Below are 22,568 nucleotides of genomic sequence, written 5' to 3'. Positions count from 1 at the left end.
AGCCTGTCCTAGAACTAGCTCTGTAGACCAGGCTGGTCTCGAACTCACAGAGATCCGCCTGCCTCTGCCTCCCGAGTGCTGGGATTAAAGGCGTGCGCCACCATCGCCTGGCTGCTACTGGAATCTTTTGTGTGGGATTGTGTTCATGTGCACGTGCGCCAAGAAGCATGGACACCAACTAATTTGCTGGAAATGCAGAAAGTGGGGCTCCATCCCAACCGGCACTTTTTGAAGCTCTCCAGGTGTGGGGGGGGCATCATGCTGGTTGTACAGTATAAGAAGCACCCATCTGTTTTTAATTAGTACACCTACTGTGCGCACTCCATGCAGAACACTGGCCAGAGGCCTTCTGAACATCTGTACAAACTCCCAATACAAGGTCAGATCCCCGTGGCAACTGCTGTGTGGGTGCTGAGGACCAAATGCGGCTCCTCTTGTTGGAGAAAACAGACCAAGGGCAGGAAAGGATATCCCCCCCCCCCCCTACACAGCCAGCAGGAATGGCTGGGCTAGGACCCCAACCCAACTCCACAGCTTCTCGCTGCAGCTTTGCGTCCCGGCTCTCAGTCCTTCATTCTCATCCTCAGTTTCTCCCCAGAATTTGCTCTATTCTCCAAACATCCCTCTGCCTCTAAGGAGTGCCTTCCAGTCCTTAGTCTGTAAGCAGGGGCTGGAGGGGCAGGTGGGCCTGGTCCTCACTCTAGGACGGCCTGGGTGAAAGGATGCACCCTGTACTCCTGGAGGATCATGAATTGGAGGCCATCGCCTCAAAAAACAAAACGAGGATTTGATAAAAGCCACTTTCCCATGTCAGTTCTGCCTGCTCTGCAGCTCCCGAGACTGAAGCCAGAGACAGATGAGACACGCCAGCTGTCCAAACAGGCACTGTTTGCTCTGCTCTCAGGCCCCTCATGGGACTAAATGGGTCCAGAAAAAAATCACAGAACGGAGTTCACTGCTGGCCCAACACAGTTGGATGGCCCCAGGCCATGCAATGGTATCGGTAAACAGGACAAATGAAGAGCCTGGTGGAGGAACAGATCCAGGGCACTGGAAATCCCATGGCAGACCAGGGTGGGACCCAGCCAGCTTTCATACAGCAGGAGAGAGCACCAAGCTAGTCTAAAAAGTTTATTACAAGAGTGTGGCGGGGTAGATGGTACACGAACTTCCAGGTACCTAGTGTGTCCGGTAAGAAACAACACAACATGAGAATCCCTGTCCATCTACTCCTCGGTGCCTCCTCACCTCCCTCCAGACTTAATCATCACCTTCAATTTAATGTGTCCTGTGTTATTTGAAGTCTTTAAAGAAATCACTTCCCATCTATGAACTCAGTGCAGACCTTTCTGCCCACGGAAGAGCAGCTGGCATGCGCAGGCACGGCCAGAGAGCGGGTAGAAGAGGGTAACTGTATATAGCTTTTACTGAGTGGAGGTTCTGAGTGTACAGAGCCCACACGCATGATCATGGTCCAGGTTGTACAATCCCCCACACCCAGCCCTGCTGTGTGCTAAGAGCTGCAGCCTGTCTGACCCACATGGCACGACTCAGTCAGGGAGTGGTCACACAGTGGAGCACAGGATCCAGGGCAGTGCAAAAGGTCGAGGTGGAGCGTGTGGTGGTTTCAGGACTACAGGACATCGGACCTCAGTGACTTCTTCAGCAGCCACAGCCAAGACTTGGCCAAAAGATCTGAGCAGGAACTAGGGCAAAGAGGAGTGCTGGCGCCGCAGGAACTGTCCCGCTGGTGGGAGGGAGGGCGAGCCACAGTCCTACTAGGCATTATATGAAGAGGATGACACACTGCCACCGTGGCCCGTCCAGTTGGTATGGATAAATTCTCCTGGTTTGGCTAAGAGTTCATAGGTGTGAGCCCCAAAGTAATCCCGCTGAGCCTAGGAAAGGAGTGTAGTTGGTTAGGTTGACACGTAGGCACACAACCCTCAGGAACCAGCCAAGTTCAAGGGTACTGCCAGCTCCCAAGCTCACCTGGATGAGGTTGGCCGGCAGCACTTCATGTCTATACCCGTCGTAGAAGGAGAGGGCGGTAGTGAAGCAGGGCATGGGGATGCCTGCTTGCACCCCAGTGCTGATCACCCGCCGCCAGGAGTCCTGAGCACAGAGAGCAGAAGGTCAGTGACTGGGTTTGCCCAGAGATGCTGAGGCTCTAGGCTGCAGGAGACCCCACCAGCATCAATGCTGCTGAATGAAACAGCCCAGCACCTGGGCCAGTTACGCACCTGGCAGTTGTCAACGGCTGACTTAAAGAAGTCATCTAGCAGCAGGTTCTGAAGCTCGGGGTTTCGCTCAAACGCATCTTTAATTTTCCCCAGGAACACACTAAAATTGTTTGCAAGAAATCAATCTCATGACAGCAGCAGGCTGAAGGCCTGGAAATAACCAGTCACTGCACTCCACAGAGGCACAAAGTCACGGCCCTCCCCCCTAGAGCTAGCAGAGTAACACTGAGCACAGAGCAGCCAGTGAGGTGACTCAGCAGGTAAAGGTGTTTGCCACCAGTCTGACATCTGAAACAGTGGGAAGAGAAAACCAACCCCCACAAATGTCTTCTGACCTCTACACACAACTGTGGGACGTGTGCATCACCCTGCGAATGCATGGAGAGAGGAAAAGAGAGCATGTGCATGTGCTGCATGCATGCATGTCTGGGTACCAGAAGAGGACATTGTACCCCTTGGGACTGGAGTCACAGATGGTTGTGAGCCACCATTTGGACGCTGGGAATTGAATCAAAGTCCTCTGGAAGAGCAGCCAGTGCTTGCCCCCACCTCTGTTTTTTTTTTTTTTTAATCGAGACAGGGCTTCTCTGTAGCTTTGGTGCCTCAGGAGAGCTGCGACTAAAGGCGTGTGCCACCACCTGGCAGCCAGTGCTCTCTCACTGCTGAGCCATCTCTCCAGCCCCGTAAGAACTGCTGAAAAATAGTATTTTTTTTTCAAGTACAATGAGGTGAAGATAGAAGGATCAGTAGCTCAAAGCCAGTCTAGGCTATGTGAGACCCCTATTAAACAAAAAAGGGAGTGGGCCCCAGAAAACAAGTCCAGGGCCAGGACACCTCTCAGAGCTAGCTACTTGCAGCGTGTGGTATAGACAATCCAAGTATTAATGGGCCAGTGACATGTCAGCAGGGAAAGGGGCCTACGACCAACCCTAAAGACCCCCAGGTAGCACAGGTGGAAGCGAAGGACCAACGGTGAGCGCAGGCATCGTAATGGGCCTGACCTGTAATGGCAGCACGTGAGTTTATGGCGGCAGAACTCTGGGGACCTTTGACACTGGCTAACCAGTGGGGTTTCCAGGGTCGGAACAGATTAGATAAGAAGCAGGAAATGAGCCGGCGGTGGTGGCGCACTAATCCCAGCACTCGGGAGGCAGAGGCAGGCGGATCTCTGTGAGTTCGAGACCAGCCTGGTCTACAAGAGCTAGTTCCAGGACAGGCTCCAAAAACTACGGAGAAACCAAAAAAATCAAAACCAAGCCAAACCAAACCAAACAACAACAAAACCCTACACAAGCTCTATATGTTTTGAATCATCTCTAGCTGGCTTACTATGATGCAAATGGTACACAAAGCAGGTTCACTGCACTGCCTAGAGAATGATGCTCAGAAAATAGTCTGTAAAAGTTCAGAACATTATCTGGTGCTAGTAGTAGAGCAGGGCCTAGCAAGTGTTTTACACATTGTTTCTTTGTTTTTGAGACAGGGTTTTTCTATGTAGCTATGACTGTAGTGGAACTGTAGCTCAGGCTGACCTTGAACTCAGAGATTCATCTGCCTCTGCCTCCAGAGTGCTTGAATTAAAGGCGTGCATTACCACATCAGACCCCAATTTTTCTTTCTTTCTTTCTTTCTTTCTTTCTTTCTTTCTTTCTTTCTCTCCCCTTCCTTCCTTCCTTCCTTCCTTCCTTCCTTCCTTCCTTCCTTCCTTTCTTTCTTTCTTTCTTTCTTTTTTCAAGACAGGACTTCTCTACGTAGTCCTGGCTGTTCTGAACTTGCTCTATAGACCAGGTTGACCAGAAACTCAAGAGATCCACCCGCCTTTGCTGTACTGGGATGAAAGGAGTGAACCACCACTGACCCGCTCATTTTTCCCCCAAATACTTCTGAACTATAATTGTTTTAAGGCACAGAGACCTATCCCAAAGGGGGGGCTGTAACAATGTAACCCACACAGTTGCCAATGTTCAGCTGCAGGATGGCTGTTCCCAGATAGAGGGAAATACAAGCACTGCCCAGGCCCTGAGTTCACCTCCACTTACCTTCTGATGATGCAGCCCCCTCTCCACATGAGGGCAATGCCACCATAATTGAGGGTCCAGCCAAACTCAGTGGCTGCCTGTCTGAGCAGCATAAAGCCTTGCGCGTAGGAGATGATCTTGGACGCATAGAGGGCCTAGAAAGCAACACCAGACTGGTTAGTGGAGTAGCCACACCCACCTCCCAGGTTCATTCTCACCTCAGAGGAGACCCCAGAGAGGAAAGGCTGGAAATGAGAACATGGTGGAGGATCTCTATAACCCCCACTAGCTTTCCCTGGTCCACAAAGGCCAAGGCTAGGGGCTGCCCACCTTTCGAATGTCCTCCAGAAATGACTCCTTACTGCCAGCCAGCTGGACCTTCTGGGGGCCCTTGAGCTTCCTGCTGGCCTGGACTCGCTCCTCCTTCAGAGAGGACAAGCAGCGAGCGAAGACAGCTTCTCCTACATAGGAAAGACGGGGTCGGTCAGAGAAACCCGAGGAAAGGATGTGCACAGCCAGAGGCGAGAGAGATCCAACCAGTCAGAGATCCTGAGACCAACACCTGGGCTAGGAGCTCTGAACAGTCAATTCCACAACTAAAACTCCAAGTTAGCATCCCAACACAAATGCATCAACCACAAAGACCAACCCAAAATTCAAAGGGAAGTTTCAAGGTGAAATAGAGGCAAGGCAATGATTACATATAATTCGCATAATTACTCAATATTAACCCAATAGTAAAATTTCAGTTTCTATTTAAAAGAAATTAATTTTGTTATGAGACTGAACTTCATAAAGTATAAGCTACCTGAAACTTACTATGTGGCAGAGGATGGCCTTGATGCCCTGGTCCTCCTGCCTCTACCTCCAACTGCTGGGATTATAGGTGTGTACCACACCTGACTTAAGAAGAAAAATATTTTTTCCCTTATAACAGGGTTTCTTTTTTCTTTTCTTTTCTTTCTTTCTTTTTTTTTTTGGTTTCAGGCTGGCCTCAAACTCGCAGAGATCCACCTTCTTCTGCCTTCTGAATGCTGGGATTAATGGTGTGCGCCACTACGGCCCAACTAAGACAGGGTTTCTTTATGTAGCCTTGGCTGTCCTGGAATTAGCTCTAAAGACCAGGCTGGCCTCGAACTCAGAGATCCACCTGCCTCTGCCTCCCGACTACTGGGATTAAAGACGTGCACCACCACTGCCCAGCGAAAACAAGTGCTCTTAATAGCTAGGCTATCTCACTAGCCCCCAGGCTTAGCTTTGTTTTTTGTTTGTTTTGTTTTCTGGTAAGATTTATTTTTAAGGGTATATATTCCCACATGAGTGAAGTGCCCTCAGAGGCCAGAGGAGTCAGATGGCACTAGAGTTACAGGGGGTTGTACTCCTCCACCTGCTGTGGGTGCCAGGAAGCCAATCGCTGGAAGGGGAGGGTGTGCTCCTAACTGCTGACCGTGGCTCCACCTCCCAGGCTGTGCCTACACCCACAACCACTGGTTTCACAACACCTTTCAATACAGAGCACAAAGACATTTAATACTTTCACAAACCACCCTTGTGACAGGCCACTTGCTCAATTTATTGAAGATGAATAAATTTTCTTTTCCTTCAACACAATGGGTTGAACCTCTGGGGCTAACAACTAATTTGGAACTTCAGTGCTGGGGAAAGCGTGCGACCCAGAGCTCAAGAGCAAGGTGAAAAGGCAATGTCTTCCTGCCCTTACCCAACCCGTCCTGCCATGCAGCATGACTTGACAATTGTGCAACAGCAAGCATGGCAAACCTTCCTGGCCATACAATAACTTGGACTGAGACTGTGTCCTTTTATTCTTTAGGTAGGAAAGGACCACACCTGGCCAGCATGGTGGGAGGGAACCCAGTCTCTAAAACTGAGGACAACACTGCTACATGCAGCGAGTCAGTGGTGGATAGATGTTCCCGGCACACAATACTACTGGGATTGGCCAAAATGCAGCCAACTTCCTCCTACCTGTGTAGGGCACGTGTGCGCATGCACGCATGCACACATGCACGGCTGCCCTGTCCCGCCCCAAGTGTCTAACACAAGGTGAGCATGACTAAGCAGAAAATAGAGGAAGGAGGAGAAGGGAGAGACAGCCATGCATCCATATCTGGGAAGGTAAACAGGAAAACGCCCAAGTTATCAGAGAAGAACTGTTCTACCAGGAGCAAAGACTCCTGTGAACACCTGACTCACTCTGGTTACAACCTTGCAGAGGGGCATTCTATCTCTTAAGAAAGACAGACAGGGGGCTGGAGAGATGGCTCAGTGGTTAAGAGCATTGCCTGCTCTTCCAAAGGTCCTGAGTTCAATTCCCGGCAACCACATGGTGGCTCACAACCATCTGGAATGAGGTCTGGTGCTCTCTTCTGGCCTACAGACACACACACACAGACAGAATATTGTATACATAATAAATAAAAATAAATACATATTAAAAAAAAAAGAAAGACAGACAAAATTGGCAGAGTGCTTGTCATACAAGGTCCCCAACACCTGTGTAAAAAAGCTAAGATGTGGCTACACATAACTATGACTGTAGCCCAGGAGTCTCAGAGACCAGTGGTCCCTATAGCTGGCTGGCCAGTCACTCTAGCCAATCAGGTTCAGGTTCAATGAAGAGATTCTGTCTCAAAAATAAAGGTAAAGAGTGATTGAGAAGTGATGTGGGATGTCCTTCTGTATGTGTGTTGCTTCTATTGGCTGAGAATAAAGCTGTCTCAGCCAATGGTTTAGCAGAGCAAAGCCCTATTTTTTTGTATATATGGGTAGAACCTGTAAAATATTAATAAATATTGACTACATAAACAAAATGTGTTTGTATATGAACTTTTGTTCTGGACCCATTACAGAAATCTTCGCAAAACAAGCCAAAAAAGCCAAGCATGCCTGCATTCCTCACAGTCAGGAGGCAAGAAGACGTGTCCAAGGCTAACCTGAGCTCAAGAACCAACTGGACAAAGGTCTTTTATGTTACTGACTATACTTAGTCAAATGTTTGTTTGTTTGTTTTGGTTTTTCAAGACAGGATTTCTCTATGTAGCTTTGGAGCCTGTCCTGGACTCACTCTATAGACCTGGCTGGCCTTGAACTCACAGATATGCACCTGCCTCTGCCTCCCCGAGTGCTGTCCGGCTTCAGTCAAATGTGAAAATATCCAGATTTAAAAGAGCACAGAAAGGACGGTAACGTCTGCGTTTACCTCGGAGCCCATAAGGAGAGTTCCCCACGTGCAGAAAGAGGAAAGGCGCACTGACACCTGAGCAGGCCCAAAGACCGTCTCCAGACTGTCCAGAGCAGAATTCCAGAAGGACACCAGGATCAGAGCAGTGGGACCAAAGGCACAGGTGGTAGATGTGACATTACCAATGAGGGTGACAGGCATGCCGTAGTCCAGTGCTGAGATGGCGGTCCACTTCCCAGTGCCTTTCTGCCCAGCACTGTCCCGGATCTTTGGTAACAGCTCTTTGCCATCAGTGTCCAGGAACTTGAGGATGTTAGCAGTGATTTCAATCAGGAATGAGTCCAGCTCTGTCTTGTTCCATTCCTCAAAGGCCTATACACAGAAGAGAAGGCAGGGTGGATTGGGTTCTGTGAGAATCCTGGCTCATGGGCCGTATCCTTGCCTCTATAACTGGTGCAACCCACTGCTGAGCACATGGGGCCAGCAGGCCCTCCTCTGGTGGCCTGTAGGCTCCTGCTCCTGCCCACTGAGTCGCGCTCACCAGGTCAGGCAGCTGTGTTGAGTGTGAGCCTGGCGGCTTAACTTCTCACCACTGGAACCGCCCTCTCCTTGGAGCCACGCTCCTCACTTCACTTGGGTCTATGCATGCTGTGCCTTCTTGCCCTAATGTAGCTCAGTGCTGGAACACAAGCTTAGTGAGCATGAGGCCCCGAGTCCCATCCCAGTACCACAAAAATAAAATCAAGAAACAAAATGAAACCTGTCTGTTAAGGCTGGAGAGATGGCTCAGCGGTTAAGGGCAATGGCTGCTCTTCCAGAGGACCCGGGTTCGGTTCCCAGCACCCACATGGCAGTTCACAACTGTCTGTAACTCCAGTTCTGGCACACTCACAAAAACATACATATAGACAAAACAAAGTGACAGGCAGTGGTGGTGTAAGCCTTTAATCCCAGCACTCGGGAGGCAGAGGCAGGAGGATCTCTGTGAGTTCGAGGCCAGCCTGGTCTACAAGAGCTAGTTCTAGGACAGGCACCAGAGCTACATACAGAGAAATCCTGTCTCAAAAAACAAAACAAAACAAAAAACCCAAAACAAAAAACAAAGCAAAACATCTAATACACATAAATCTTTAAAAAAAGAAGCTAAAACCCAACCCATCTCAAACCAAAACTCTGTCTGCTAATCCCAGTTTGCTTTTGTCTGTAACAATGATCACCAGTTTTCTACTTTACATTCACTATTATTGTTTGTCTTCCGGCTCCGGAGCGCAGGCTTCAGTTATGGTCATTGCTCCGCACTCATACAGCCAGCACCTCACACATGCTAGGCTACACTATCTGAGCTCTACCCGGCCCTTCACGGTCTTATACTTAGCGTTTAGAATAGATCTTGCATATAGTAAAGTACTCACTTTGTTGTAGGAATACATTATTAAGTAAATGAATGAAATACAAACACAAAGATAATGAAAACTAAGTTAAATGCTTTAGAATGAACAAGGGCAAGACAGTGAGACAACCAGCTGCCAAGCTACATGAGGGTCAGGACTGAAGCTCAGTGACAGTCCATGAGGCCTAGTCAATCCCTTGTACACCCCCCCCCCCCCACATGTACACACACACACATGCGCGCGCGCACACACACAACCTTGTGCACAAGACCCACAAAGCCAGCAAAATCAGCCAATATTCTAGCAGGCTGCAGTAATTAAGAGACAGTGGGTTGAGAGAGAGAGAGAGAGAGAGAGAGAGAGAGAGAGAGAGAGAGAGAGAGAGAGAGGAGACAAAGGGAGGAGGGGCCATCATGGAGGTGAAGGGTGTTGGAGGGGAGAAAAATGGGAACACTGGGGTGGGTATGATCAAGATACACTGTATCTGTGTATAAACTGTCAAAGGGCAAATGAAAGATTCTGAAAATGACTGGTAAGACATACTTGCCTATGTTGGTAACTAAATATTCATCTAATGATGCTACATTGGGGGAAAAGGTCTCCAGGCAGGATGGAAAGGGGCGGGGCTGGACAGCATGTGGTGAAGTGCAAGGAGATACTATGGTAGGATCCAGGAGATGCGCACACACGATATGAGTGAGGGTCTTCAGTATTAGAACATTTTCATAAGAAAATGTGGGGAAAATGCTTACGCTTCTCCACTGAGATGAACTTAAAATTTTTTAAAGGTTTATTAATATATTTAATTCTTACGTTTGGGTGTTTTGCCTGAATGTATGCATATGCACCACCTGTAGGCAAGGCCCACAGAGGTCAAAGAGGACATCAGATACCCTGAACAAGAGTTACTTGGCCCTCCGCATGGGTTCTGGAAACCCAACCCTTCCAGTCTTCTGTGAGAGCACCAAGTGCTCCATTGCTGAGCTCTCTCTCTGGCCCTGAGAGGAACTATCAGGAGTAACTTCCAGAGCTCTAGTCCTAACTTGATCAACAGGACAGCCACTACCCCCCTCACGGAGCAAAGGCAGGAGTGAGAAAGAGAATAAGGACTGGGATGGGCTCTGTGACAGAGTCCTTGCCAACCATGCCTAAGGCCAGGCCCTGGGTTCCACGGGGAGGGCCGCATATGAGGTGAGGTGACACACCGTGCTGACAAAGCCTGGCTCACTAAGTGCTGACAATGATTACTGCTTCTTGGCTGGATATCACATTTTATGATGCCATTACCACAGCTTCCCTTACATTAGGTTGAGTCCATGTGGGCTACCAGACAGCCAGATAAACAGGAAGGAGGAAGTCTTAATTGTCAGGGGCAAGTTCTCCCTCATCCAGTCAGTGCCTACTGAGGTGGAGGCAGTGCCTGGGACTCACCTGGGCCATCTCCTCATGCCGCATGCCCAGAACGTCCTTCATCAGGTGGTAGGCCTCGCAGATCAGCTGCATGTCGCCATACTCGATCCCGTTATGCACCATCTTCACAAAGTGCCCAGCCCCCTCGTCTCCCACCTGTCGGGGCAATCAGCAACAAGAGGCCCTCAGAGCAATAGACTACACAAGAGAAGTCTCAGAAGACACAGAAGAAGACTTCAGAATGGCTCCTCATACAGTAACATGAGAAAATAGTGTTTTTTAATAGGAACCCCCCAACATACCTGAGCTCTTTAGTCTGTATTTCCCACTATTAAAAGCAACTCCCTATTCTCCAGCTCCAGCCACAAGTTAAAGTCGCCCTGGTCTTGAAGTTGCCACATTTCTAGCAATTGCTGCTTAAATTACTTGTATCTTTCCTAGACACAAATGTAATGCTGTTGTTCCTCACAGCTGGGGGTAAAGTACCCTTCTAACAAGGTACCGCCTTGACCTTTCAAGTCCAGAAATGCATCCCCTTGTGGTCCTGTCACTGGCAAGGTACTGGCTAGGCTGGTAGGATGTATCCAGTTTATCACGGGGACTTTGTTACTCTGATCAATGCTCTGCTCTCTAGAAAGGCCACCTCTGAGAACTGTCCAATGGACAGGGAACAAGAACAAGCGCAGCAGAGTCAAGAGCATCACGGCACAGGCTCTGCAGTCCACAGCAGGCGGCTGGGACAGTCTTCCTGGCAGTGGCTGCTGTGTTGACACTGTGATGCTTCTATCAGAGGCTTCCTTTTATCGCTGATCTGCCCCTTCCGATTGGGACACTAACTGTGCAATGTGAGGACATCTTACTTCACCCTCCTGTTGCTCCAGCAGTGGACAAATCTATGGTCACCTCCTTTCAGTCTCTACCATTTACTCTTATGGCCTGAGCCCAACCTTTAGCCCACAGCAGTCAACTCTGCTGACTAAGTCAAGACCCACAAGTGCGAGCTGGCTTTTCCTTTTGACTTTTCCTAGAGGGAGTTAAAGGAAGGTACCGTGACTGTACTCTAAAGGTTCTACTCTGCCATCAGGGAAGGAGTCCCTTCCACTAAGAAGACCGGAAAGTTTGGACGACTTTTACATCACCTTAGCAGAGGGTGACTGAACTTGGCACTGACCCCTGGGGAAAGGCAGCCACCAAAGTTGGCAGGTCAGTAGGAGGGTTTCCCTTATGCCCAAGGCTGGGTCCTTAGGTCATCCCTATCTTAATCATACACATTACTAAAATGACCAAGTAGGCATATAAAATAACAGGTATAAAAAGGGAGCTAGGTGTGGTGGTGCACAGGTCTGTAATTCAGGAGACTGATGAGGGAGCACCAAGGGCCCAAGGCCTGGTTGGCTATGCAGTGAGAAGACCCTGAGTGCTGGGAATGGTCAGGTGGTCCAGAGGTGAAGGTGCTCGCTGCCAAGCGGGGCGACCTGAGCTTGATTCCAGCACCCACATGGTAGAAGGAAAGAACCAACTCCTATAAACTGTCCTCTGACGTCCACACGTAGCCTCAAGTTCTCCTGTGCATATATATCTGATAGACAAGTACAACTCAAAGACAGACAGACAGAGTAAATGGAGGAGGAAAAGGAAAAAAGAAAGGAAAATTAAAGGAAAGGAAAAGAGGAAGAAAAGCTGGTGAGAGCATCGAGATTGTCGAGGGCAACTGGGGATTTCTCAGATAAGTCCTCCTGCGGTGACCTGTCCCAGGTCACACCATCGGCGAACCAAGACTCTCACTGGCAACTCTTGCCGCCGAGGCTGATGTGCTTTTCCATACATGGCACTGGCTGAAGCCACAGCGGGATATTTATTCTCCAAACAGGAGGGAAAGTGCCTATGATGAGATTCCTCAGCTGCTCACGGCCTGAGACACCGGCGTGACAGGGCAGCAGGCCCGCTGTAACGACCCCTGCTCCCCAGCTCCTCCTGTTAGGAGGACTGAGGATCTGCTCTTAACACAGTAGCATCCAGGCCCCGAAGGGCTGGTTAGGGCACAACACCATTCAGACAGGCAGGGATGTGCTTCTGGCACCAGCGGGGCAGTGACTTAGATGGAAGCTTAGAGCAGAGAGCTAAGCACTGGGACCACGGTGGTCTTTCTCCAGCAGTGCGGTTGGTCAGAGGGGAGCCCAGAACTTGCCCAGTCACAGCAGGGTTCTCCAGTTCCTACTTTTGCAGCGATGGCTTGGAAGATCGTCTTGATGTGGGGCCTGTGGAAAGGGGAAGTACAGTTCAGCCAATAAGAGAAGAGCGAGCTTTGGGGTCAGTGCTCTAGGGCACCGCTCTGAGAGTAATGGATGTGCTCAGCTTCCCAGAGAAACCCCAGTCCCCACTGCTGACAGGTGTGGACTCCACACCCCGTGTGTGAGCCTTAGAGAGGAGGCCACAGAACACCCAAGTCATTACAGAGGAACAGGCAAGGCGGAAGCACCACAGAAGCACCACAAGAAGGCAAGGGACGTGGCGCAGTGGTAAAGTGCACACCTAACATGCACGAAGCCTTGGGTTCCGACCCAGAATCTCGCTACCCTAGCCCCCACAAAGCACCAGAAGACTCTTCTGTCACTTTATCAGAACAAGCCAAGACTCCAACCCAAGCCATACAAGATCATCCTCAAAGACACCCTCCCCAGCTGATGTCTGCTATCAGGATCAGAGAGCATGCAGGGCCATGGACTGCCAGGAAGAGACGCTCCTCTCTGGAGCAGAGAGCATGCAGGGCCATGGACTGTGCGGTACAGGAAGAGCCGCTCCTCTCTGGAGCAAAAGCAGCTCTTCATTTCACCCCTCCCTCACTCTTGGCTCACAGGAACCCTAAGACCTTCTCACTATGCTGCCCTCTACCAAAGAAAAGGGCATCCTCTCAAACTTTTTGGTACAGACCCTCAAGCCTGACACCTGCAAAGTCAACGCTTAGAACTGGGCTAAGGTATAGCTGTCTCTATGCCAACGACCTCCCTGACAGGACAGGTAAGAGGAAAGCAAGCACGCACATGACGTAAGAACAAACTGTCCAGACGACAAAGCTGTGCCCAGTGCCCAGTTCTAACCCCCGTCTCCCCGTCCTGTTCACACCAGGCCGGGCCTGCACGGAAATGCACGTGGTGCTGATGGTACTCACCAGGCCTCTTTGTTTCCTCCTGGCATGAGGGAGGGCCCGTACCGAGCCCCTTCCTCACCACCACTGACTCCACTCCCCACAAACAGGATCCCCTTAGCCTTGAGGTCCCGGCATCGTCTCTAAAAGAGAGAAAAGCAATTTTAGTGTTTTCTCACAAAAATAAGTTCTTTTTGATGAATGAGAGGAGGTGGAAGGCCAATACAGAGAGCTCAAGTTTGCTAGTAAATGACCTAAGGGAAGAGGAGCAGCCAAGCATTCGAGAGTCTAGACACCCAGTCTGGAGGGCTGAGCTTTAAAACAGTAATGGACTCCTGGGAGTCACTCGGGAGGCTACAAACACAGGAGGATTACAAGTTACAGGCCCTGTAAAAAACTTAAAAGAAAAACCTGATTTTTGAGAAACCTACACCACCCCCAAGGGGGCTACCTGAATACACACTCCCATCTTAAAGGAATAGTCTACGGGGTAAAATGCAGTGAAGAAAGGGTGTAGTGGGTGATCCACACATGTCACACTTTAGACACTAGACTCTCTTGAGGTCAAGGCATCGCACACGGTAAGGGCAGCGCTTCTCAGCCATGCGCGCGCAGCAAAGGCTGAGATCTAGCCCACCAGCACCATCCCCAAAGGATCACGAGACAGTTCTCTCTGCTGTCACATTTACAATGCTAACGTTTCTTTCTAGAACGTCCTCAAGACCGGAAAGAAGTTGGACTGAAGAACACTTACTGTTGTATCCCGGTATTCAGAATTTCCTCCATCAATGATGATATCACCAGTGTCCAACAATGGCACCTGTAACCAAATACTAGCTTAGGGTGGCCCATAGACAGACATAAAACATACCTACAACACTAAAAACAACAATGTATCCCAAAGAAACAGCAGGAAGGCATTCACTATGTATACTCCAAAAATCTCTGCCTCTAACAGCAGCTTTAACTTGGAGGCTACTAACCCAGTCAGACCCTCCACAACATACTCTCCCTCTCCCCTTCCCTCCTTGAGGGGATCTCACTGTGCAGCCCTGGGTGGCCTCACTCACGGAGATCCACCCGCCTCTGCCTTTGGAATGCTGGGATTAGAGGTGAGCATCTCCACACCTGGCCAGCTTATGCTTTACCTCCCAGTCTCCCCTGCCACAGCTCCGCTTGAGAGCGCTTCAGTACTTTCCTAGGTTGAAGAAAACTCAACCAGCTTTCAGCCCCTGTTTGGGAGGAACGGCGGGCAGTTGGCACCTTGCTGTACAGGGAGCTTTGTCTGTTATCACAGTGCTCTTCCTACCTAAGCCGCCTATTTAAACAGCAGCGAACTGGTTAGATTTTCTCTCCTGGAGACAGACCCAATGGCAGCACTCTTCCGTAGACACACGCGGAAGCCCTTCCCTCTGCAATCATGTGGTTTCCAGCAGCACTCCTGCAGCAGGTACCTTTCTTCCCCAGGAGCTATCGCACAATTATTTCTGAGTACCTAAATCATTTTTCTACGTGTTCTCTTTCATTCATAAGCATATTTCTTCTCTCTACAAAGATATTCTTGCTAAAGCCAAGGCACAAAGGTGTTAAAAAGAGCAAGCCGGGCGATGGTGGCGCACGCCTTTAATCCCAGCACTCGGGAGGCAGAGGCAGGCGGATCTCTGTGAGTTCGAGACCAGCCTGGTCTACAGAACTAGTTCCAGGACAGGCTCCAAAACCACAGAGAAACCCTGTCNCTAGTTCCAGGACAGGCTCCAAAGCCACAGAGAAACCCTGTCTCGAAAAACCAAAAAAAAAAAAAAAAAAAAAAAGATCACTGACTGCTGTCACCAAGGACCGGGGATTGATTTCTAGCATCAACATGGTAGGTCACAACTGCCTATTAACTCCAATTCTGAGGGATCTGATGCCCTCTTCTGGCCTCCTCAGGAACTTGACGAATGTGTGTAATTACACATGCAGGCATATACACACATATTCATACACATATATAAAATAAAATGAAAATAAAGTCTTTTTGGAAAAGAATGGAAGAATTCCTTCTGGGCAAGTGCCAGACTGAAACATTTAAGCGATCATTTCCTCAGAACTAATTAGTTCCTATCCAAAAACTGAAAATAAAAACATCTCTGAAGTAAGACGTTAGGAGGAACAGACACAAGCTCTGAGGTGCTAGCAGAGATTTGAGAAGAGCTGGCCTTACCAGTTTCTCGATGAAATCATCGACCGCTTGCCCGGCCTTCACGAGAAGTATGATCCGGCGAGGCTTCTTAAGCTTGGAGACCATCTCCTTCAAGGACTTTGCACCAACCACTTTGGTTCCCTTCGCCTCATTGGCCAAGAAGTCATCAACCTTGGAGACCGTCCTATTGAAAGCACAGACCTGGAGGACAAAAGGCCCACTTAGAGGATCCTGGACACAGGTGACCTTTGGGTGGTGGGTCCAGAATAACAAAATGGTTATTTGGTCTGAGGTCTAAAGAGAGCTGGTCTGCCTTCTCTTTTTCCTAAGTGCCAGCGGATCCCTGCAGTTAGGTCTCAGCAGGATGAAACACAGAGAAGGGAGGCAAAGGCCAGCCACCACTTGTTGCTTATCAGGTTAAGCCTGGTCTTTTGTTCCTGGTCATCCTGGCCTCTAAACCATGTTACTATTTAGGAAGAACACCCAGAGCCCACAGACAGGAGGATCCTGTAGCCCCCGCTACTTGGCTGGCTAAGATGAGGATTCCTTGAGCCCTGAAGCTGGGACTCCAGTGTGGCAACACCGTGAGGCATTGTCCACAGGGAAAAAGAAATCCCGTTTTCCTTTGCCAAGTCTCGCTAGTCAACTGAGCTACAGTGCTCTATCTCCCTTTAGGTCAGCGACTCTCTCAACCTTCCTAAGGCTGTGAACCTTTAGTACAGTTCCTTATGTTGTGGTGACCCCAACCATAACATTATTGCCGTTGTTTTCATAACTACTTCATGACTGTAACTTTGCTACTCCTATGAATGGAAATGTAACTGTTTTTAGAGCTAGAGGGTGGTCAATGGGGTCGCGACCCACAGGTTGAGAAGCACTGTTTTATAGTCACCTCTCTCTAAAGAGGCTCCTCCTTCAACTACACGAAGAGCACAATTAGAGCAGGACTTCTTTTACAAACGCGACTAAGCAACAACAGGGCTCACTGAGTGAGAGGCGCTCTCCAGTCGCCTCCCCAGAGACCTGCAAAAAATGCGTCAGTGCTCACCCCGGGAAGACAACGAGCGCCCACCACTTACCACAAATCCATGGTCATTCATGTTCAGGATTAAGTTCTGGCCCATGACAGCCAGTCCAATCAGTGCAATGTCAGCTCTGAATGGCCGGAAAAAGAACAAAGAAAGGTCGTTGGTGCCACTTGGTCGCTTTTAACAGGACAGGTAGCTCGTCTGCGTAAGCATGGCATGCACCTGGGACGGCCCGCACCCTGCACCCCGCTGCTCCATGGGCCTCCGAGTTCCTTCTTATGGGTGCCCCGGCCATCACCCCTGCAGGCCCGGCCCGCAGAAGGGGCGTGGACCATCCCCCACCCACTGCGGCCTGCTTTCCCCGCGAGCCCGTAGCAGCCGCGAGCTCCCACGCAGGGGAGGCCGGGCTGGTGCAGCCCACGGCGGGGACCCTGAGGTGCAGGGGTGCGGGCTGCGCAGGGAGGGCCAGGCAACCCCCGGGGCCGCGGCGCGCAGGGAGACAACCAGGCAGAGTCCCGCCAGCACCACGCTCAGCCCCGGAAGTGTCCCGGGCCTGGCTGCGCGTGCCGGTCACTCACTGGGCCATGGCGGCGGCAGCGGTCAGAGCTGGGGCGACAAGGAAGGATCACGAAGAACTGAGCGCTCCGAGGCAAGTGCGGGACGTCCGGCTCCCGGCGCCTCAGGAGGCTCACCACGACATCGGCCAATCGGAAGGCAGGGGCGGGGCGGTGCCCCACGCTAATTGGCTCGCACCGGCGCCTGTTATACCACCTGAGGGCAAACGGGGCCGCCCACCCCCGGGGCCGGATGTGTAGAGCGCCGAGCTGTCGATGGCACTGGAGAGTCCGAGGCGAGTTCCCGGGGATTGCTTAAGTGATCCACTCGGCCGCACGCTGCCTCCCGCCGGCGCGGGGGCTGCGTGTGCACAAAGTGAAGACCCTGGGCTTGGTGCAGCTCGAAGGATGTAATTCCCTTAGACCACACTTAACAATTGACCAAGCCTACTGGCGCGCTTGGTCCCTCCGCACGTAGGCAGGAATCCAGTCTGATCCTCCTGTGAAGCTCAGTATGGTCAGCATGCACCATTTTTGCAGGCCCAGGGACCGAGGCACAGACTGGAGCGAGCTGGTCAGCGGGAAAGGCGACAAGAGGGTGGAAAGAGAACCAAGTCCACGAAGTTGGCTTCTGACCTCCCCCGGCAGCAGTGGCTCGTGTGCCCACACGCACGGAAAGGGGAGAGGAGTGGAGGAGAGGCTCGAGGGTTTTTGGTTTTGTTTTTAGTTATTGTTTTATCTGTATGGGTTTTGCCTGCATGTATGTCTCTGCACTTCGTGCGTGCCTGGTGCTCAGGCAAGTCAGAAGAGGGTTTGGGATTTCCTGCAACTGGACTGACAGACAGTTGTTACCCACCACGGGGAACGGACCTGGGTCCTTTGGAAGAGGAGCCTGTGGTTTTGTTACTGTTGTTTGATTTGTTTGTTTTGGGCTTTTTTGTTTGTTTTTGTTTTTCAAGACAGGGTTTCCCTGTGGTGTGACTCTGGCTGTCCTGGAACTCAGAGATCTGCCTGCTTCTTCCTGGGATTAAAGGCCTGGGCCACCACCGCCTGGCTAGCCTGTGTTTTTTGATCTAGACTGAGAGGTCATGGCTTATCTTTCAGTCGGGGAGTGCTTCCCTGCCAGGTGCAAAGGCCTGAGTTCTATCCTCAGCATCAGGTGTAGTGGACACCCATAATCCCAGCAGCGGGGCGGGATTCACCTCTGCTTTCCTTGTCTGTCCATGTAGGAGCACTGGGGTTCCAGTCCTGCTCAGGCTCTGGCTTTACATGGGTCCCGGGGATCTGAGCCCAGGCCTTCATGCCTGCTTAACAAAGGCTTCACAAGGCTGGGCTTTCTGATGCAGTTGGGAGGCTGAGGCAGGAGGACCGCTGGGAGTCTGAAGCCACCCCAGGCTACAAAGTGAGAATAAAAATAAAGTTCAAGCACCAACACCACAGAGATTTTAAAAGCCTGGATGACCGAGACCCTGTCTCAGACAAGCAAAACAACAAAATATTAAAGCAGAAACTTGGCTTTATTTTTTGGCCCTCAGGGCCTTCCACAAGCTAGACAATGGGTTGACTATAAGAACAGAGAACATCCTGCAGCAGCTCCCAGCTCCCATAACTACTGCCTTGGTCCCCGCCCCCTCTTGGAAATAACAGACTGACCAGCTCCCAGTGGAGCAAACTTGACTGTGTTGCTATTTACAGTGGGCTAGAGAAATGAGAACAGCAGTCACCTGCCAGAGACACAGAAACGGACAGAAAGACATGGAGGGGAGGGCAGGGCAGATGTGGCTCAGTTGGTGGAGTGTGTGCCTGGCATGTACTGAGCCCTGGGTGCAGTCCTTACCACTACATCACACCAGCACTGGTGAGATGCTTGTGTGGGTAAACTTTTTTTATTTAGGTTTTTCAAGACAGGATTTCTCTGTGTAACAGCCCTGGCTGTCCTGGAATTCACTGTGTAGACCAGGGGGGACCTCGAACTCAGAGAGCTACCTGCCTCTAACTCCCAAGTGCTGGGATTAAAGGTGTGCTTTTTGTTTTTTTTGTTTGTTTGTTTTGAGATGAGTAAAAGCTCATGATTTTATTGTTGGCTCAGAACTGGATCACTTGGCCCTTTCTCTTCTTACCACCTCCTGGTTGAGCCACTTGAATCTCTCGCAGTTGGGCTCAGCACCCTCCAGTCTCAGCATGGTCTTAGCTTTGTTGTGGAAATCAACTGTCTGCCCACCGTAGTCTGTTTCCTGTCGCCATGCTGCCCTCCCTGTCCTGTGCCACTTTGGGCTCAGAGGGTCTTAGGGACGTTAGCGGGACCAATATCAGCACCAAAAGAAAGTCAGTTACTAAGGTTTTTTTGTTTTTTTGAGATAGGGTTTCTCTGTATAGCTTTGGAGCCTGTCCTGGGACTCGTTTTGTAAACCAGGCTGGCCTCGAACTCACAGAGATCTGCCTGCCTCTGCCTCCCAAGTGCTAGGTTAAAGGCGTGTACCACCACCACCTGGCTCAGTTAATAGTTTTTTTTTTTTAAAGATTTATTTATTTATTATGTATACAACATTCCTTCCATGTGTACCTGCAGGCCAGAAGAGGGCACCAGATCTCATAGATGGCTGTGAGCCACCATGTGGTTGCTGGGAATTGAACCTGGGTCCTCTGGAAGAGTAGTCAGCTCTCTTAACCACTGAGCCATCTCTCCAGCCCTAGTTACTATTTTTTTCTTTTTAAAATTTTTTAAAATATTTATTTATTTATTATGAGCTCACTTTTTTCGGGGGGGGGGGGTTTCGAGACAGGGTTTCTCTGTGGTTTTGGAGCCTGTCCTGGAACTATCTCTTGTAGACCAGGCTGGTCTGGAACTCACAGAGATCCGCCTGCCTCCCAAGTGCAGGGATTAAAGGCGTGTGCCACCGCCGCCCAGCTTATTTATTTATTATGTTTACAATATTCTGTCTGTGTGTATGCCTGCAGGCCAGAAGAGGGCACCAGACCCCATTACAGATGGTTGTGAGCCACCATGTGGTTGCTGGGAATTGAACCTGGGTCCTCTGCCTTTCTCTGCAGGATCAGAACACTTAGCCATTACTCCTTTACTGGATACCACAGGCATTTCTCTCTCACAGACTGGATTATAGCAAATAAGGATCAATCCAGTTCAGAAATCCTAGGAGCAGGCCTCACAGAGGTCAAAAGAATGAGGGAGTTTTGCATAACCCAGCGATGGGTACAAAGCCCTGGGTTCAGTCTCCCGCACTGCCAACGCACAGACACACAAAGACAAACGAGCCAAGTCCATAAACACCTTGCAGAGGATTGCTGAAAGTTCAAGGTCAGCCTAAGCTACAAAGTGAGTCCCAGGCCAACGGGCTGTGTAGTGAGACTGTGTTAAAAAAAAAAAGTCTCTCAGTAGAGCAGTGGTGGTACAAGCCTTTAATCCCAGTACTGGGGGGGGGGGGGAAAGAGACAGAGGCAGGCTGATCTCTGAGTTCAAGGCCAGCCTGGTCTATAAGAGCTAGTTCTAGGACAGGCTCCAAAGCAACACAGAGAAAACCTTATGGGGGGGGGGGGATTCAGCCTCTCCAACTGGAGAGATGGCTCAGTGGTTGAGAGAGCTGACTACTCTTCCAGAGGACCCAGGTTCAATTCCCAGCACCCACATGACAGCTCACATCTGTCTTTAACTCCAAGATCTGACATAAGGCAGACAAAACACCTATACATGTAAGTACAAATAAATTTTTTAAGTTAGGAAAAAAAATTCTTAATTTTGTGTGAGGTGCTCAGGGAATTGAAGTCAGCCAACAGTTGGTGGAACTGAACTTTAACCCCAGGCCCAGCTGGGACCAAGCCCTGGACTCTTAACAGGATCATGTCTACTTACAAGCCAGTTTTACAAGTTGTAAGTAAACTGGCTCCATCTGTGTATTAGAGAGTCTAGTTGACTTCAAATGGAGGCCTGCATTGAATTTCTCAACGCGAAGTTTGGGAGAACAGCCATTTGGCGGAAGCATGGCTCTTTTAAGAGCACCGTGGTGGCAGGCACACCTCTCAACTCCCTGGCAACTTCTTCCTCCTTCTGTGGGCTTACTTCCCAACAGTAGTTCATCATCACAGTTTGTCGCAGGAAGGGATTGATTGCTCTAGTCTGAGATTTAACAAGGGAGGAATTATGCTGAGTCAATGTGACTAAACATCTGGACTTCCCTAAGTCACCATTAGATAGACATTATGCACACATAGTGATCAAATCGCTGTTTTTCTTAGTTTACTACTGTTAAACCCTTACTTGGATTGTCCAGTTTTATGTTAAGGTAGTGAGGAGAACATTCCTGCTGCCTGGGATTGTTAGGAAATGGTAGCGGAGTGGCATATAGGAGAGCTGAGACCAAGGCCAGTGGCCCTGGAGACACTGGTCATACTGATGCTTAAAACTTCAAACAACTTTTTGGCTTGCCCTAATCACCTACATCAAGAATCAAGAAAGGTCAGAAACAATGGGCAGTGGTGGCGCACACCTTTAGTTCCCGCACTTGGGAGACAGAGGCAGACGGATCTCTGTGAGTTCGAGGCCAGCCTGGTCTACAGAGCTAGCTCCAGGGGAGGCTCCAAAGCTACAGAGAAACAAAACAGAAAAGAAAAAGGTCAGAAACAGCCAGCCCCCTGCAGGCGGTGGCGGGAGCACAGAAGGCGAAGCTAGCATGAATGGCAGAGATCGTCCAAAAAAAAAGGTTGGGAATACAGCTTTGGGGTAGAGCATTTGCCTAGCAAATAAGGACAAGGCCCTGGGTTAAATGCCTAAAACCTCAAAACAAAACTCCACAACAGCCAAAACCCTTGCTCCCTTGTAGCAATTAATCCTCCCAGGGCGGAGCCCTTTGTTTGACTTACGTAAGAGGGTGTGTCAGCAATGACTTAGTTGGTACAGACTTGAACATTTCAGCCCTGCACTAAACTTGCTGTGTAATTGTAATGGTTGCTGAGCTTGAATGGTTGGAGGCAGGATAGGGAGAACGCAGTTCATACACACGGATATTAATCTCTAAGCCAGAAGGCCGAGCTTGTGACGTTACTCAGGGTTCTGCAGGGGCAAGGTAGTTACAAAGGGAGGTTGTGAAATCTCCTCCAGTGAAAAGCAGAAGGTTGAGAGAAAACTGGGCTGGGCTGTAGCTGAGTTGGTCAAGTGTTTCCTGGGCAGGCTTGAGGGCCTGAGTACCAGCCAAGTAATCCCAGTGCTTCCTGGCCAGTCAGCTCAGCCAACTATGAGAGGCCCTGCCTCAAATCAATCAATGAATCAATAGGGAAAAAGTACCTGAGAAATGACTCAGGAATGCATATACATACCAAAATCAATTTTAAAAAGGCCTGAAAACTATAGAAATCACACCAGAAAGTACACTGCCTGGAGAGA

At 50.0% G+C, this 22,568-nt stretch overlaps 1 protein-coding gene across 1 annotated transcript; it reads right to left on the bottom strand.

The window, feature by feature from the left end:
- Window positions 1-1,116: 1,116 nt before the first annotated feature.
- Pgd (phosphogluconate dehydrogenase) lies at window positions 1,117-17,326 on the bottom strand. Its single transcript, XM_050153357.1, has 13 exons — window positions 17,198-17,326; window positions 16,671-16,746; window positions 15,613-15,792; window positions 14,164-14,229; window positions 13,434-13,552; window positions 12,453-12,522; window positions 10,286-10,420; window positions 7,646-7,835; window positions 4,592-4,722; window positions 4,283-4,416; window positions 2,244-2,343; window positions 1,993-2,115; window positions 1,117-1,898 (listed from the first exon to the last, which is right to left on the bottom strand). Exons 1-13 carry the CDS (start codon window positions 17,203-17,205, stop codon window positions 1,779-1,781), a joined length of 1,452 nt encoding a protein of 483 aa, XP_050009314.1. The 5' UTR covers window positions 17,206-17,326; the 3' UTR covers window positions 1,117-1,778.
- Window positions 17,327-22,568: the final 5,242 nt, after the last annotated feature.

The sequence above is a fragment of the Alexandromys fortis genome, unplaced genomic scaffold (genome assembly GCF_014885135.2).
Source record: "Alexandromys fortis isolate MF-2015 unplaced genomic scaffold, M_Fortis_MF-2015_v1.1 scaffold_88, whole genome shotgun sequence".
Classification (NCBI taxonomy): Eukaryota; Metazoa; Chordata; class Mammalia; order Rodentia; family Cricetidae; genus Alexandromys; species Alexandromys fortis.
The sequence above is the reverse complement of the archived record's forward strand: the minus strand, read 5'-3'. Positions and strand labels throughout refer to the sequence as shown.

Bases quoted from the DNA above. Each gene is read 5' to 3' on its own strand.
- Pgd (XM_050153357.1), bottom strand. The intron at 12,523-13,433 runs GTGAGTACCATC...CCCTTTCCACAG, and splicing joins GGAGGAAACAAAGAGGCCTG to GCCCCACATCAAGACGATCT. The intron at 2,344-4,282 runs GTAAGTGGAGGT...AAACAATTTTAG, and splicing joins GGGGGCTGCATCATCAGAAG to TGTGTTCCTGGGGAAAATTA.